This window comes from Harmonia axyridis, chromosome 6 (assembly GCF_914767665.1).
Source record: "Harmonia axyridis chromosome 6, icHarAxyr1.1, whole genome shotgun sequence".
In the NCBI taxonomy this organism is placed as follows: Eukaryota; Metazoa; Arthropoda; class Insecta; order Coleoptera; family Coccinellidae; genus Harmonia; species Harmonia axyridis.
The window spans coordinates 20,874,978-20,892,359 of record NC_059506.1 but is presented as its reverse complement, the minus strand read 5'-3'; the positions used below and the strand labels follow the sequence as shown (position 1 = coordinate 20,892,359).

At 33.1% G+C, this 17,382-nt stretch overlaps 1 protein-coding gene across 3 annotated transcripts in view; it reads right to left on the bottom strand.

The window, feature by feature from the left end:
• The window catches only part of LOC123682537 (pickpocket protein 28-like), a 31,475-nt gene extending 18,124 nt beyond the window's left edge, over positions 1-13,351 (bottom strand). The window contains exons 1-2 of one of the 3 annotated variants that reach the window (XM_045621184.1): positions 13,251-13,351; positions 523-703 (exon numbers count right to left, since the gene is read on the bottom strand). In XM_045621184.1, coding sequence (XP_045477140.1) covers positions 523-680 — 158 coding nt within the window. In that variant the 5' untranslated portion in view covers positions 681-703; positions 13,251-13,351. Of the gene's footprint in view, positions 1-522; positions 704-6,763; positions 6,812-13,250 lie in introns of those variants that run through there. The other 2 variants (XM_045621185.1, XM_045621186.1) reach the window with 2 other exon arrangements.
• Positions 13,352-17,382: the final 4,031 nt, after the last annotated feature.

Here is a 17,382-nt window from a genome sequence, read left to right as displayed (position 1 = left end):
ATTGCCATAACAAAGTGTTACATCATTTATTACATTGTGCAAAAGGTGAGGATATCACTAAAGCGATATCTTCCTACCTCAAAAATTGTGTGAAAACAAGATGAGACCCATTGCTTATGACCAAAATATCAATTTAGAAACCGTGGAAGATCACTCGACAATCCAGAGATTAAGGACTCAGCGCATAAGCTTATATTATATATTATACTTCACATAGGATTCAGGCAAATCATCTTCCAACAGACACGTATTTACTATACGATATCAATCCATTTCCAAGTTTTACGGGATGGTGAATACGTCTTTCGATAATGAAAATTTTTGAACATATTCCATTCTATTGAAAATTCATCTATTTTTCAATCAATCGCTGTGAAAATTGTAGTAACTACATAAACTTCATTTCGAATTTACAGGTATAGAAACACGAGGAATATCAAATTAGGTGTACCACAAGGATCTGCAATAGTTCTTTTAGTGTTGAATATTTTTTATAAAAAAAAGGGAGTGTTGTTTACATACTTTTCTAATATGGTTCTTCCACCTTCACCCATGTACTTGAAGCCATGTATTCCAGTGTTATTGGAAAATTCTGCAAAATACTCGCTGACATTCTTTCTGAATCCAGGGTATTTCCTCTCAGGTTTGAAAATGGCATTTTCACCATTTTTCTTGGACATTGTGACCAGCAAACTTCCTGGAACTAAGGATTATAATGAGCTCTTATAATAATAACTATTCAAAGCTCAGGAGAAATTTTCTAAAGAATGTTACATTGGACTCTAACCTCAATATGAAATTCCTACAAGATTCCATTCGGTGCATAATTCCAAATTATCTATAAACGAGGAATTTTCTCATTCAATACCCGCTGGCTCTAATTTGGTGCAGTATATTCAAAGCAAAGATGCGAATTTAGGGAGAATCTGAGGACTGGAGCAACACAATTCTCTACAGCAAAATTATGAGAAGGAGATTTCGGTAGATTAATTTAAACTGGTAAGCATACTCTACAGATAGAATACAATTATTGCTTTTTTGTACGATCCTATTATTATTTTTTTCATTATAAGAAATTAATTTGACCTTATTAATGAAAAATTGAAAGTGACGTTTATATATATATTTAAGTAACAAGAATTGTTTTACAATTGAAAGACAATTGTTTGGAGGAGGATCGTAGTGACGATTTCAATTATATTTTCTGATATCGGTACGTTTGTGATATTTATGGCGTTTTTTTTGCACTTTTCATTCTTCCCTTATTACTGAAAAGTCGAAAGTTACGTTCAAATGAAAGTTTATTCAGTTAATTTCCGCTGAAGATCATGAGTTCGGGTATTTATTTTAATTTTAATGACCATGAAAAATATTGCTTTGATGAAAAAATAAAAGTCTAAAATAAATGAACATCTTCAAATTCACTCTATATAATTTGATCCATTGAACAAGTGCTTTATTTCATACCTCAGAATGAAGACAAACCCTTGGAAATATATGCTTGGTTTTGACTTTTATGAAAACAAAGTATCGACTAGGCACAAAATCTATTCTCGAACACTTTTCACCAGAGGAATCAAGACATGGATCAAGTCACAAGATAATGAATTTTGGAGGAAAATTTTCAACAGGATTAACTTTGTTTAGAACATTTGTTTTGTGGTACTTATATTGTATTTGTTTCATCTAAACTCATTGGTAGTTGTTTTTTGGAGTTTATGGTTTTTATATTATTCCCCCACGAACAAGTATATACTTTTGTGGGTTGTAATTTGTTTATTGATGCGTATCTTACGAAATAAATGTATTTCAGAAACTGTTTTTCGTTATATTTATCTGCTTCAATAAACTTATTTATTTATTATTTATTCATTTATAGTTACTTGTTATTCGAATTTCAGTTTAGTATTGGGTAAATACTATCTTATTGATGGGTCACGTTTCAATTGTGCTTGAAGGAATGTATATTTATGAATGTTTTGTTATTTCTGTTCGAAAATAAGTAAGTGATAAAGGAATTAATCATGACATACGAGAACCTACATTTAATTTTGTTCCAACATAGACTAACCATGTGTATAAAATTTTTTCACAAGCTACCCAATCATATCAAATGCTGTTAAATTTGTGTAAATATAACGAATTAGTTAGGAATATGTTGGTTCAGTTAGAACTATTAGGAGGATTATTTCATATCCGAGAATTCATGATAATTCAATTATATTTGATTAGGAGGTCATCTCATTTCTGATACTTTTTAAAATCTGATATAAATAATATTATTCATATAATCAGACAAAATAGATATACAGAGTAAATATGAAGTTATGGACATTGAGGCATATAGAACCATCAGTTTTTTTCTTTTTCTTTCTATGATCAGATTAGGAAATATTAGAGAAAACTATCAGAATTGCACGAGCAGTGTGGTGAACCTACATGAATTGGCCATAACCGATGGTTGTACAACCGATACAAAAAATATCTATATAATACCTGATCCGGTTCAACTGTTGGTTGAATCTCAATTAGCGGTTGAGCGGTGGTTCGGTTCAACCGATAATTATCCTCCAGGGGGTGAAAATTTATTTGGAAGTGAAAAAACAGGCCCTTAGATTTCATCAATATCGTATAATCCAAACACCGTCGATTACCAAATGGAAACAGAGCATTTTATTTGAAGTCAGTAGTGTCATATTGGAGGAGCAATATCATTTCAAATTTAAATTTGCATTTTGGGTGAATTCATACGAAAATTCATTTGTTCCAACATTTGATCATATGACATTTGATTTTTCGACCATGTATAACTATTAGTTATATCAACTGGCTAAATTAATTTGATTAAATATTTAAATAGTAAAACACTAATTTTAGGTATATCGATATAGGAAATTATAGAAATTAGAAACGATAATAATTCAATATTTGTATCACTTGAAAAACTTCGTACATTTAAAATCATTCTTATTTATATATTTGATTAAAATATCAAATATTTACATATATACAAATGTATAATTCTATTTGAATATAAACGAATTGCTTCACACATCTTCAAATTTTATACATGTTTTTCTACAGTTTTTCTGAATGTACGTCTTTCACATGTCTTCTTGAATTCCTGTTCTCAGTGCTGAAATTTCAATTTGCATTTTTTAGTCGAATGAATATTATCCGTATGACTTTTTAAATTAGTTTTTCTACTCGCCTTATATTTACACAAATCATATTCATATGCCTTAGGTAGTCATCAAATGAACATTTTTTATATGTTTGTTCAAATCTTCTATTGAACTTGTAGTCAATTCACATACATTATATTCGTAGTTTTTAGGTTTTGGGTATATTTCCGTATCTGAATGTAACTATGTACTTTTCGTGTACGATATTTCAACGAACCACTGACATTTGCGGCATATCCCCATTCTTCACATTTGAATTGCTAGTATTTCGTCTCGCTGAATATTCACCAAGATGGAATTGAAAATTTTTCAATTTGAAATGTATACCACTTGTATGTTGTAGAAAAGTATTACTCTAACTTGATGTAAAGTCACAAAGGCGGCATTTGAAATCCTTCTTGTTCAAATGCACAACATTCACATGTCTGCTGAAATTGCCTATCAAGATTCACATATACACCAAAATATTTCCTGTTCTTCATTTTTGTCTTTCTTTCCAACATCACTCTCAAGTTTCACAATATTTGCCTCGTAATATGTTCTGCCAGTTTCTCTACCAATAATATTTCCATTTGGTTCAATAAACTCCTCAGTGATTTCTAAATCTTCTTCTTTCATCTTCAATTTTTCTTCTGGATATACGTGTTCGTAAGCCATTATTACAATATATAAATTTAATACGGAAGGAATAAAATTATTAAAACAAAATATAGACATAAATTAAAATAATAGCACAGCGTATAAAATTGCAGTAGTAGTAGCGTGATAGACCGACTGTCGTTTGTTTGAGGTCAGAAAATGAACTGGTTGTCTGTACAAAACTGTAGCTTGTTAGTTAGTGCAGGTCTTTGATCCGGAGAAAACGTGGCTTGTGTTTTCATCTTCTTGCGGATGCAATTGCGTAGTCACAATCTAATAATAATGTAATATAATATAAAGAAAATAAATATACACACTTATTTACAGGATGTTTCATTGGTAAACGGAAAAACTTGACCAGAAAAAAGAGGACAATGAGGTGGTTCTAGATCTAAGTACCCCATTTTTTAGGTCTGACTGCCTTGGTTACTGAGATACAGGGTGACTTATAAATTTTGCTCTATCTTTCCCAGGTTATAACAAATGAACAATCCAATATATTTTTTTCATATTTGGCATACATCTTCATTATTTGAAGCTTAAATGAATCAATGAATGATCACAATGAAAATCCAGGTCCGGATCAACAAAAAATTATGAAACCATTATATCCTTAAATTTTCAAATTACTAACATGAACTTTCCTTTTTTATATCTTCAGACCATCCTATTGTACAATTATCAACATGGGCTAACATGGCCCAGGTTGGGGTATATTGTCATACTCACTGGGGTAAATTGTCATATTCCAATAAAACCAAACTAATGAGGAATAACTATCAATTTATATTTAAAGCATAAAAGGGAAACAATCAATTTCGACCTTCACTAGTGTGCCTGTTAATATACATGTATCTAGCTCTCTGAGACTTTCGGAAATGGATTCAATTCTTTTATTTATTCATTCAACATAGCAGGAATCCTAACAGGAATTACAAGGATTCACCAAAAAAAAGAAGAAATTTACAATTGAGAACGAACTTAAACTATTAGATAAAACTCTCGAATATCAACAATATCACAAAAATACACAATTCAGTAATTTATTCATAGATACAAATATAATTTTTCCCTAAGAGCAACTTGAGAAATGTTGAAAATGTTAATAAAAAAAAAGAGCCAGTTATAAAATCGCATGATTCTCAAAAAAGTGGAGTTATAAAACAACGACAATATTCTCCAAACCCGTCATATCTGAAATGAATTCGAAGTTTTCACTAACATCAATTATATCAGTTTTCCTAGGATCATCCCCTTGTGGTACCAACCTAGGGTACGTTTTCATCTTGACAACTAGTCTCGGTTGATCTGTGAGAACTAACCTCACTTGAGCATACTTGATTCATTGTCATCTTACAAATGGGATATACAATTATTACAAAAACAGTTGAAATAATACGGAAATTTATATTCTGAAATACTTCTAGAATGAGCGTGAAGCAATTTAACTTATCTTGATTCCGTAAAACTCTTTCGAACACAAGATGTTTTCTGATTAAAAATATTACTTGGAATTCACATAAACACGTGCACAGTAAAATTTATATTAGCCCTAGTTGAAAAAGATTTTTTGTGTAAGACATAAGATCATGTTAAATCACTTAGTCCGGGAGCCAGTAACAGATATACATGACCAAGTTCCTCTCAAACGGTAATTAGTAGAATGCATCAGGTAATAGTAATAAAAAGCCTCGTGAACGTCAGCTGCGACTCTGCTGTGGGGGAGAGCGGCGGCAGCCCCCCAAACACGAAGAAAAAAAAAATACATTCAGTAATTTCCTCCCAACTGAAAATTTGTCAAATTGAAGGTAACCCAATATCTAGATGTAAAAATACAATCAGCTGGCTATAGCATGGTGGATTATACGTCAGCTGGTGCCTCAAACATGAAAAAAAAATTATATTTCCAATGACACCTCTGACAGCGACTCTGATAATGAATCAGAGAGTGCCACACTCGCGAGAAAAAGACTTTCTCTAATTCTGTGGTTATTCCGTTCATTCTTCCACATCTTGTAGAACAAAATCGTGCGAGAATATATCAGAAACGCACAGTTTTCATGGTTATATTTTATTATTATATGTTGGTACTCCGAACTTTCCGCCACGGCTTTATCTGTCAATTCATCAATTTGCTTTAAAGAAATCAGTTCTGCCAACCAACATTTTTCAATGCAAAAACTACTAAATGATATTTATGGAAATAATTCATTGATTTCAATAAAAATGCAATGAATTAGAGAAAATAATATATAAAACTCGTACAGAAGACTCATTCTACCACTCGTTCATTCAAAAACTCGCCACTTCGTGGCTCGTTTTTGAATTTTGAACTCGTGGAAGAATATATTCATATTCATATGCAGAAGGCATTCGCCTTCTGCACTTGTATTATAAATAACTATTCTCCACATGTTGCACAATAATATTCAGTTACTTCCACTCTCTGATTCAGTATCAGAGTCGCTGTCAGAGGTGTCATTGAAAATATAATTTTTTTTTCATGTTTGAGGCACCAGCTGACGTATAATCCACCATGCTATAGCCAGCTGATTGTATTTTTTCGTCTAGATATTGGGTTAGCTACAATTTGACAAATTTTCAGTTGGGAGGAAATAACTGAATGTATTTTTTTTTCTTCGTGTTTGGGGGGCTGCCGCCGCTTTCCCCCCCAGCCGGGTCGTAGCTGACGTTCACGAGGCTTTTTATTACTATTATCTGATGCATCTCACCAAGTATCTCTCGAGAGGAAATAATCAACCAAATTTGCACCTGGCTCCCGGACTAACTATCTACATCGATAATGATAAAAATGGCGTATCGATAACATGCCCCTGTGACAACTAATCTTATAGGAGATTCAATCTATAAAATAAATTTTAGCAAATCGAAATTTAAAAAAGAAGTTTATAGAAAAACTATGACTTAAAGAGACTCACATCTTCAGATCATGATGTTTCCACTCGAACTGAACCCAAAAAATGAGAATACCAATGCCGGCACCCACTTATTTAATATATTTATATATCCCCAAATAGCTCACGAATGTAGGCAATTAATTAATTAGTTATCCTTTTTTGTTGATCGCTTACATGAATTGTCAGCAGGATATTTCCGTATATGTGTAAATTAGCAATCTAACACACCTCGTCCTCAAGGGATTCGAATTATTGTTTACTTCACGAATAAAACAACCCCTCCAATGTGGGTTGAAGTTATAACTTTTATTCTCGGTATTTTGTAGGCATTAATTCGAAATAAAATATCCACTGGACTAATGTAAACATTGCGTTAATGATTAATTTGTAGGTAATTCCTAGTGAGATGGATTGTTCGCGTGTTTCTGTTCCAGATGAAATTCTGTGTGTGTACAGAACTGTTCCATTGACAAATTGAAGGTTATTATTAGAAGTTGAAGTAACAATTTTTTTATCACAGTATCTAAAATTCTTTCCGTCACTAATATGTTGAACATTTTACTGACAAGTTTTTTCTAGTATATATAAAATAGAATTTGTATAGACTGGTGTTTATGAGATTCTATCCAGTACGGCTCCATTTTCCTGTATTGTTTGACCTTACCGACCAATGACTATTTCGAATCCCCAGACATCAGAGGACTATATTCTGCCAAAGTGGTTCTAACGTAAGCTCAGAGTACTACGGAAGGAATTATAGATTGAGTAGAAAGTCACTTTGGGATCTTAGAAAGTTATGACTTATGTCAGTCTTCCAGTACGGCTCCATTTTCCTGTAGTGTTTGACCTCAGACCGAGCAATGACTATTTGGAATCCCCAGACATCTTAGGACTATATTCTTCCAAAGTGGTTCTAACATAAGCTCAGAGTACTGCTGAAGGAATTATAGATTGAGTAGAAAGTCACTTTGGGATCTTACAAAGTTATGACTTATGTCAATCTTCCAGTAGGGTGCTATTTTTTTGTAGTGTTAGACCTTGGACCTACCAATGACTATTTCGAATCTCCAGACATTAGAGGACTACATTATAATTATGATAATAATAATAATTCTTCATTTCCAACAGGTTATGGTACCCAATTATAGAAAATACAAAAACAATAATTAATATAAAATTAATAAAAATTTATAAATGAAAAAATTTGCTTTATCATGAACGTAATCCAATAAAACAAAAAAAATTAATAGATAAACAACCCATATACACCCCAACAGACAATTTTCAGGCCCCGCGTAAAAGAAAAATAAAACACAAGAAAGAAATGGAAATCATATACAATACAATGTCATGTGTGTGATCATCTTAACTTCAGATGTTTTCATTTAAATACAAATCACAGATATAATCCAGAGATTGAGAATGCAGATCACATCTATCCGCTATATAATTAACAAGGGAACAAGCATATCTAAGTGGTGACTGCAAAAGCATATTAGTTCTTGGTGTACTAACATAGAAAAGGTATATGGTTCTAGCATTCGGGCAAGGTGGGAGAAAATCTAGCTTACTCAGCAACTCAACGCAGTCAATCCTACCACCCAGACGACCATGAAGGAATTTGATGGCATACAAACCTCGTCTGCATTCAAGGCTTTCCAAATTGAATCTTGATAATGAGATACTATGATCGTATCCCTTAGGTGGATACAGTACATCCTCACGAAATGAAAGCCACTTCAAAAACCTTCTTTGTAAAGTCTCTAGATGGCGAGCATGACAGTATTGGGTGCCAAATAAGACGACCATACTCGAGCCTACTCGAACAGATATACTTCCTTCTCCCGCGTGTAAGACACTACGCTACATTTCGATACTTTCAAATGAAATTTATTACTGTTACACTACCTATTTACAACATTCATGTCTTCCTGAAAACTTAAACAGTCATCAGCAGATGAAATTTCCGCATAAATTTTAAAATCATCAGCATAAGCTAATTTCAAGTTCTTTATTATCTGTAGAAGGTCATTGATAAATAGGATAAATAATAACGTTCCTAGGTTGGACCCCTGAGGCACTCCTGAAGTAACGTTAATATCTCTAGATCTACAATTTTCAATTTGAACAAACTGCCGACGAACACTCAAACAGGATTCAACAAGATCAGTTAATGCATTCGAAAAGCCAAAAAGTTTTTTTATTTTCCCACTAAATTAATCTTATCGAAAGCCTTTTGAAAATCAGTGTATATAACATCAACTTGTCCAACCAAATCCAATATTTCATATACGAATTTCGGAAATTCAATTAAGCTTTTTTTCATGAAACCATGCTGTTCCGCTGCAATACTATTTCTAACTCTAGGATATATGGCGATAAACAAAAGTATCTCAAATAATTTAGAAAAATTACACAATATAGTTATAGGTCTATAATTACGTATGACGGAGGAGTCGCCCTTCTTGAGCACAGGAATGATTTTTGCAGCTTTCCACCTGGTCGGAGATGTGCTTGTTTTTAAAATCAAATTATAAATATGTTTGAGTGGGAACATCAAAACACCAATGCAGTCTTTCACAACGAAACCATATTCTTCCAAAGCGGTTCTAACATAAGCTCAGAGCACTGCTGAAGGAATTAAAGATTCAGTAGAAAGTCACTTTGGGATCTTAGTTGATTTTTTATTAAATGACGCCAAGCTTTCGGCCATTCACATGGCCATCTTTAGGGCCAATCAATCTGAACCTAATAGTGTAAGGTCAGATAGAAACATAATCGAGAGAATAATCAGATTCATCCATAAAAATCTTCATGCTCGCAACATGATAGGTAATCACTATGATGAGTCAAAACAACGAATTTCTGAAATTAAGCTAGATAAACCAAGATCCCAAAATGATTTTTTACTTGATAATTCGATTAGTTCTGCTTGAAATGTCAATATAATTCATAGCAATCCATCCTAATTTTTCCAGATTTGCTTCGCCTTGCACCAATTCAATAGTTTTGTTGCCAATAACTTAAGTATCTACGGATCGCTTTGTTGCGAGTAGTGAATATTATGATTTGGTTGACTGAATTCATTTGATTTTGAAATATAAGAATTTTTCAACGTTTACTCAACGATGTAGTAGGAAGGTGTACTGGGCAGAGTTTGCTGGATTGCCCAACTCATGAGTCTACCAGCAATCTCGGGATGAAATACCGCAATCCCAAGCGGGATGGTGCACCTACGAAATACGAATTTTCACAGATTCATCATTCATCACAGAGAGTTGACATCTGTCCAGTGCGAGTACAGACTTTTGACGTGGCGAACGAAGTTATTTCAATGCCTTCTTTCAGAGCAATTGAAATTTAATTCTGTGGTTTTCACTTAGCTATGGTAGCATGTTATTAGCGAAACATTTCAAATGTGGATTTTTACTGCAAAGAAAATAAGGAAAAATTGCAACAAATATGCCAGATGAAACAGAATTTCAAGACGATTTCAGCCACGGAAGTTAAAGAAGTCACAGATGAGACTAAAAATGACAAGATAAACAGACTACCCCTCGGTGTGAAAACAGTCGGATTGGATAGCCGAATTTGAATTATTCTTATGCCACGTACAATTGAACAGATGAAGAAGCATACAGAATAGGAGAGTCGCGTCTAAGCAATTGAATGTGAAAAGTCACATAAATAACAAGAGACCTTGGAAATCATATAAGGTGTAGTAAAAAAATCCATAATTTTTTCATAAAAAACAAGACTTTAATTACCATAGTAAGAATGGTCCGGTTTAGGTCTAATAAGCGCCCTTATGTTAGATAACTTGTTGCCCTCGTTCCTATTGTCAAAAATGTAGACAGTTGATTTTCACAAGCCTCCGTTGAAGCGAATTTTTCACCAACAAAATTTTTCGCCAGGGACAGGAACAGATAGATATCACTTGGTTGGACTATAAGGTGGATGTATAATAACCTCCCACCCAACCTCACGGAGTTTCTGGTGAGTCACTAATAGTGACTCACTATCGATGTGTTTGGCCTGGTTTTGTCCTGATGGAACCCATTCCCCTTCTATTGGCCAAAGCTGGCAGCTTCTTGGCGATTGCTTCTTTCAGAAAAACTGAATATGATCGAATTCAGATTTTGAGGATACAATAACAAACTATAGCAGAAAAAAGTGGCGTTCGCAGTATCTATTTACACTTCAAAGTGGACCAGAGAGGACACCTTTGCTTCAACAAGCCATTGTATAAAACGGTGGCATTTACCCCATCCACTTCAACTGAAGGGGCTGGAAAGAAACACTTTAAATAATAAAAAAGACAACTGTTTTCTGCTATATGTTGGTTTTAAATCCCCAAAATCTACATTCGATTATAATGTAGGAACAAGTTTTCCGGCCGTATATTTTAGGTTATGAAAGATGTCCTCCCTCAGTTTCCTGAGGTGTCAGTGGATGCGGTGCCACTGTTTTATAATATGTCTTGTTATTATATCTTCAAAATCTTGATTCGATTCTAGGAACAGTTTTTCAGCATGGATATTTTGTTTATTGAAAGTGTCTTGTCTCAGTCCCCTTGAGGTGTAAGTGAATGTGGTAAACGCCAATGTTTTCGGCTATGTCTTGTTATTACATCCTTAGAATTTGAATGCGATACTATGTACAGTTTTTCAGCAGGGAAATGTTGTCTCCCTCGCCCTCATTGAGGTGTATATGGATGCGGTAAATGCCACTGTTTTCTGCTATGGCCTGTTAGTACATTATTTCAGCAAGTATATTTCAGGTTATAAAAGGTTAGGTAAGGTCTCAATTCGATTCTATGTACAGTTTTTCAGCAAGGATATTTTAAGTTATACCCAGAAAAAGAATAGCGATGCTACCTAATTTAGCCAATGGAGTGATTGGAAGAGAACACTATCCAAAAAGAAAAAAAAAATTATATTCAATGAGCCTAGAAAATATAGGAAATTTTCCCAAAACGACAGGTCTATGCGCTAGAAAAACTAGTCTAGAGAATAATTTTAGATTGATTATGAAATATAAAATAAGATATCTAAAAGTTACAGGTACGTACCTACTTTATTATAACTTTCCATAGCACATTGATTTGATTTTTCAAAATTTCTCAAATATGGAGGTTGATGACACATGAGAATTATCATCGTTCTGGGTTATTAGATTGTGCTATACAATGGTATAGTTCATATTTTCAGGATTAAACTGATTTTAATTCAATGAATCGTCACTGACCAAACACAGAAATATAACAGTTAGGGATCAGGTACTTACTCAATATCGACTTTCACCTAGCTCATGACATGTCAGAATTGGAACTTCAATTTACCAAAAGCTACATTAATAATAAATGTGATTGCCAAAGAATTTTTAATGAAGCTTTCAGAAGTGTATCCTTTCGAATGAAAATACAGTACTTTTGTCGATTAGTGCTTTTATAACTTCAATGTTTGACATAACCGGCATGTTACTCTAGCAATTGCTAGTGAATTGATTTGTTTTATTGGTTCTTTCATATTTCAGTAATATTTTATGAATTATTCAGGAATTGAGAGTTTTACCCTTTTTAGTTCCGAAGTATCTCTGATATTTAACATCAAACATTATACAGTCACCCTTTCCCCAAGTTTTGAGTGAAAAAAGTGTATAAAGATTTTTCTCAAATTTTTTCACACAATCTGAATAACGAAGCTTTATCTAGGTTTTTTTAAAAACCGATTCATATATTCCTTTCTTGATTGTTCTTTTGAAATAATCGAGATATATAGTTTCTCCTAAGATTCTTGATTAAAAAAAACCGGATATTTATTAATTTAACTCAAGATGACGTTGTTTAAGGGTGTCTATTAACTTTCTCACTTAGTTCTTCAGTTCAGATTCATTTTGCTTCTATGCAGAAATCACTCAATTGATTCTTCCAATTTTTAGAAAAACCCTCGTACGGCAGTTTAGAATAAATAAACTGTTTATTTTCCGACAGAAAATTGATGGTATCTGTTTTATTGGAAATTAGAAATTTTAATCGTATCCCAATCAATTCAATGATGCATTTCAAAATTTTTGAAAATTTTACATTTTGATGAAAAAAATATAGACAATCTATCAGGAGTTTTCCAGAAAAATATATGTATACGTTCTTCTGTTTTACAATTTGAAAATTCAGAATATGTATGAATAGCATTATTCCCAAATAATAATTATGAAAATGTGCTGAAATTCATTATTGAAATACATATGTAATTGACATTGAAAAGCTTTCAATTTTAAAAATTTAATGAAACAAAAAATGTAACCTTTTTTATCTAAAAAATCAGTGAGTTTTTTTCTAAACTGAACAAAAATTGGAAAATCCATTTCCGTATAAAATCAAAATGAATCTACACTGAAGAACCTAGTGAGAGAAGTAGTGTATACCCATATTATGCAATTCGTATCTCACAAAGAAAAAAATAGAAGCAGCAGGAAATGGCATTAGAAAAAATAGGTTTAAAATTACCTGAAAAGGATTGATTTTGTCAAAATTTTCTGGTATGGAAAACGAACTCTATTCATTCATAAAATTAATTGATATGAAATAAATGTTCGCGAATAGACAAAATATAGTGAAAATTATCAGCCTTACAATCTAGGCTTACTGATAGACTGTTGTCGGAAGTAACTACGTTTGATATTCCAAATGATTGTAATTCTATTAAAAGATTTTTACAAACTGAATTTGGTGATTTAATAAACCTCGACGCTTTCATACCGCAACTTTAATTTATAATTAGAACACAAAATGAAGTGTCATTGAATTCAATATGCTAACTGACACAGAAACTGCAACAACCCAAAGAAGCGGTTCAAATTTTAATTTTTTGGTTAAACATAGCTAGAATAGCAAGGAGTATATGATGGAATTTGGAGACAAAAATCGTGAAGTTTTTTCTATGTAAACAATTTTTGTTACTTGAATATTATAGTCGTTTTTTGCAAGTTTTTTGAATTTTACAACAAACCAGCTGTCAAGGAGATCCAAAGTCGATGTTTAGATGTTGTTAAAATCCCTATCGCCAGCTGAATGAATCTGAAGAAGGTCGAATTATTGATTGGTTATATAGGAGGGGTTGTCATTTCGAGAAATCGCTTAACCATACCAACAGAAATCCAACTACTGTTATGAGATGTTATCAAGAGTGGTTTGATCCACAAAATCCCGAAATCGAAGAAGAGTAGGCATCGGACGTCGAAGAGGCACAAATGAAGTTCAAGATCGACATCTAAGACTTATGGCCATAAGACACCGAGATGCCACAACTCGATCTTTGGCTGATGGGTGGTTAGGAGCACAAGGCCATCCTGTAACTGTCCGCACGGTTTTCCGCCGGATAAGTTTTTTTCGACTGCAGCATTATCGATCCTATTTTGTGTTACCTCTGACGATTGAGCATCGCCGGCAACGATTACAGTGGTGCAGAGAAAGTCATTATTGGAATGTGAAATGGCATCAGGTCGTCTATTCTGATGAATATCGATTCTCCTTGGGTTAGACGACGTCGGGGAGAAAGACGTAAACCCCAGTTTGATGTTGAGCGTCATATACATCGAGCAGTAGGCATTATGGTATGAGGTGCTATTTCACATGCAAGCAAGTCACCTTTAGTCTTTATTCGAAGTAATATGACAGCGCTGCGTAACCTCCACGAAATAGCGGAGCCGTATGTTCTCTCTTACCTTAGCCGGTTCGAGAATCCGATATTTCAGCAAGATTATGCCCGACCTCATGTTGCCAGAGATAGTTTAAACTTTTGTAACGTTACAATTGCCCATGATACTCTAAGACTAATTTCTAGGGGTGGTTTGGCTTATTTGGCAACAAAACTCCTACCCAGGTTTTTACAAATTTAATAAAATCAAAATATACAATGATCGATCCTTTTCACTCTAAACAAATAATAAAATAGAAACGATTTTAAATGAGTTACTCTGCTACTAAGATGGAACCTCTTCTGTAAATTATCTTCAGCCTTCTGAACACCAATTCTTATCAGGAAGCTATAGTACTCCAATCCTCATTCAACAAAGTTGATGTGATAATTCCAGGTATTACGCAGGTATTCTTTCAGATTCAGGAACTAAAGTGGTTTAACATACGTAGTATTCCAAATTCTGTATCTCAAGGAAGTAGTTCTTGATATCTTTCAATCCCAAGAAAGGTTTTCTTTGTTCCAATCCCACGGGAGCTGCTTTGAGAAAATGAACAACGATATTAGAATATGTTAACTGAATTTACTGAATTTAGAAGTCCTTCTCGGACTTCTAACCAAGAAATTACAAAGAAATCATTACATCCATTATCAAATTAACCTGAGAAGGAATTTTGCTGACATTATTTGACACAAAAAGAATTTTACCAAACCTGAAATACGTTTCAACAAGATGGATGACTCTAAAAAAAACTACTGTTTCAAATTAAATTGATTCGTTCTGGTGAGATTATTACTTGTTGAATACTAATATTCATGTTAACACTTACCGAGAATCCCGACACAATTCTCGCCGATAAATCAGATTCCGAGTCTCAAATTAAATCAATAATGACTGAAATCTAAATCTTAGGTACGTATTATTGCTGAAGTCTCAATAATCATTGAAAATTTTTCAGAAGATTCTCTCTATATCCGCGCATCTGCGTTCCGAACGATGGTACACGATATGATACGATTAATTGACAAATTACCGCGTCTTCAAAAATTCCAGTAGCGTAACATGGAATGAAGCGTGCAAAATCGCTGCACTTTTTCGAAGCGACCCATGTGAATCTTTTGGCATGGCCGCCCAGATCGGATCTGTCGGATTCTCATGTTTATTTGTGTCTTTTTGGCTAGAATGTGTGGTTTCCAAGTGAGACGTTGGTCCAGATGGATGCCGAGGTATTTTGCTTCTGTCTTAATTGGTAAATAATTACCATTTATTCTGACTGGAGGACATACGTTTATTTTATTGGTGAATATGACTTGTACTGACTTCGTTCCATTGATGATAAGTCGCCATTTACGATACCATTTTTTCAGCTCATTCAGGTGATTTTGGAGATTTTCTTTGGCTGTATGTGCTTTTTCATGAGATGTTAATGTTGCTATACAGTCTGCAAAAGAGGCTAATATGGTGTTTGGATTTTCTGGAATGTCAGATGTATAGATAGGTAGAGCAATGGGCCCAGTATTCTTCCTTGAAGATTAGATAATACGTTAACTACTTTCAAATCTAAATTAGATAATACGGCTGGGGGAGAAGTTTTTTTAATTTAAAGAGTTGAAAACTATACCAAACTTTGTCGAAACCTTGAGATGAATCCAAGAATACAGCAGTACAATATTTATCTCAATTCTCAACTTCTGCTAAATCTAGGATATTTAATAATGCATCACCTTATTCACCTCTACTTTTAGAGGGAAGGAATTATTTAATATGGTCCCATTCTAATTATACGACATATTTTGAATCCCTTTTTATTATTTGCATATGTCATTATCAACAAATTGTCAAGTTGTGAGAGAAATTGATACTCATTATAATATATATATATATATTCTTTTGAGAAAGAGCAATACAAAATATTAATTTCAAACAATCAAGCATATGTGTCGATGATCACCACTCATTATAATAATTTGATGTATTTGTAATATTTTATATTATATTTAAGATGCAATGTGTTTTTGCTGACTTCACTTTTTGTGCGTGTATGCCTATGATCACACCACTTACTTATGAAAGTAAGATAATATTATAAATGATAGATGAATTAATTTTTGAATCTGTTAATAAGTTCAATTAGTCTATATGTTAACAATGGAAATCGTATGGACTTAGACTAATTGAACGAATTGCTTGAATCAAAACAGTGGCGTACTCAGACATTAGCCTTAGGGGGGGATAAAGAAAAAAAAATTTTCAATTTTTCCTTCTTTTGAAGAAGTTTTCCAAAGAATTTTGCTTACTCATAATAAGATTGTGATATATAAGGTTGTTACATATAATGGATATTCCTTCTGGAGGGGGATATATCCCCCTCATCCCCCCCTTGGGTACGCCACTGAATCAAAACATATCTCAGATGGGAATAGTGCATTCTCTATCCTTGCCTAGCTTTACTTCGAACCATTTATTGCCTGTAAATGTGTAAATGGAAAAAAAAGTGTGGAGTTTTTCCTATCATCTTACTTATTATTACATCAGTTGTTCTGAAATGAAACGAAAAATGTCTCGCTTAATGACTTTCAATATAAATCTGTGAGTAGAAATGTTGCTATATCAAATGTCAACATTAATATCTCCATTAACCGAAGAAAATATCAATTCCTAAAACTCCAGAATTCGAAGAAAAATTTAACAAATCCAATACTATATGATTTTTGTGTGAATTAAGCATGTTTTATTTAATTTCATAAAGAATTTCTATCAAATGAGGACCGAATCCACCAAACAAATCAAATACTGCATAAGAAATACAATTTGTCACTACCTACTGCTTTTTTCCTTTTTTTTTAACAATGATTTAACTCTACTAAGATGAATGCAAATGAATGTTTTCAATTTTATAATATAACCTTCAAAGAGTATTCATGGAATTAAAAAAAAGACTA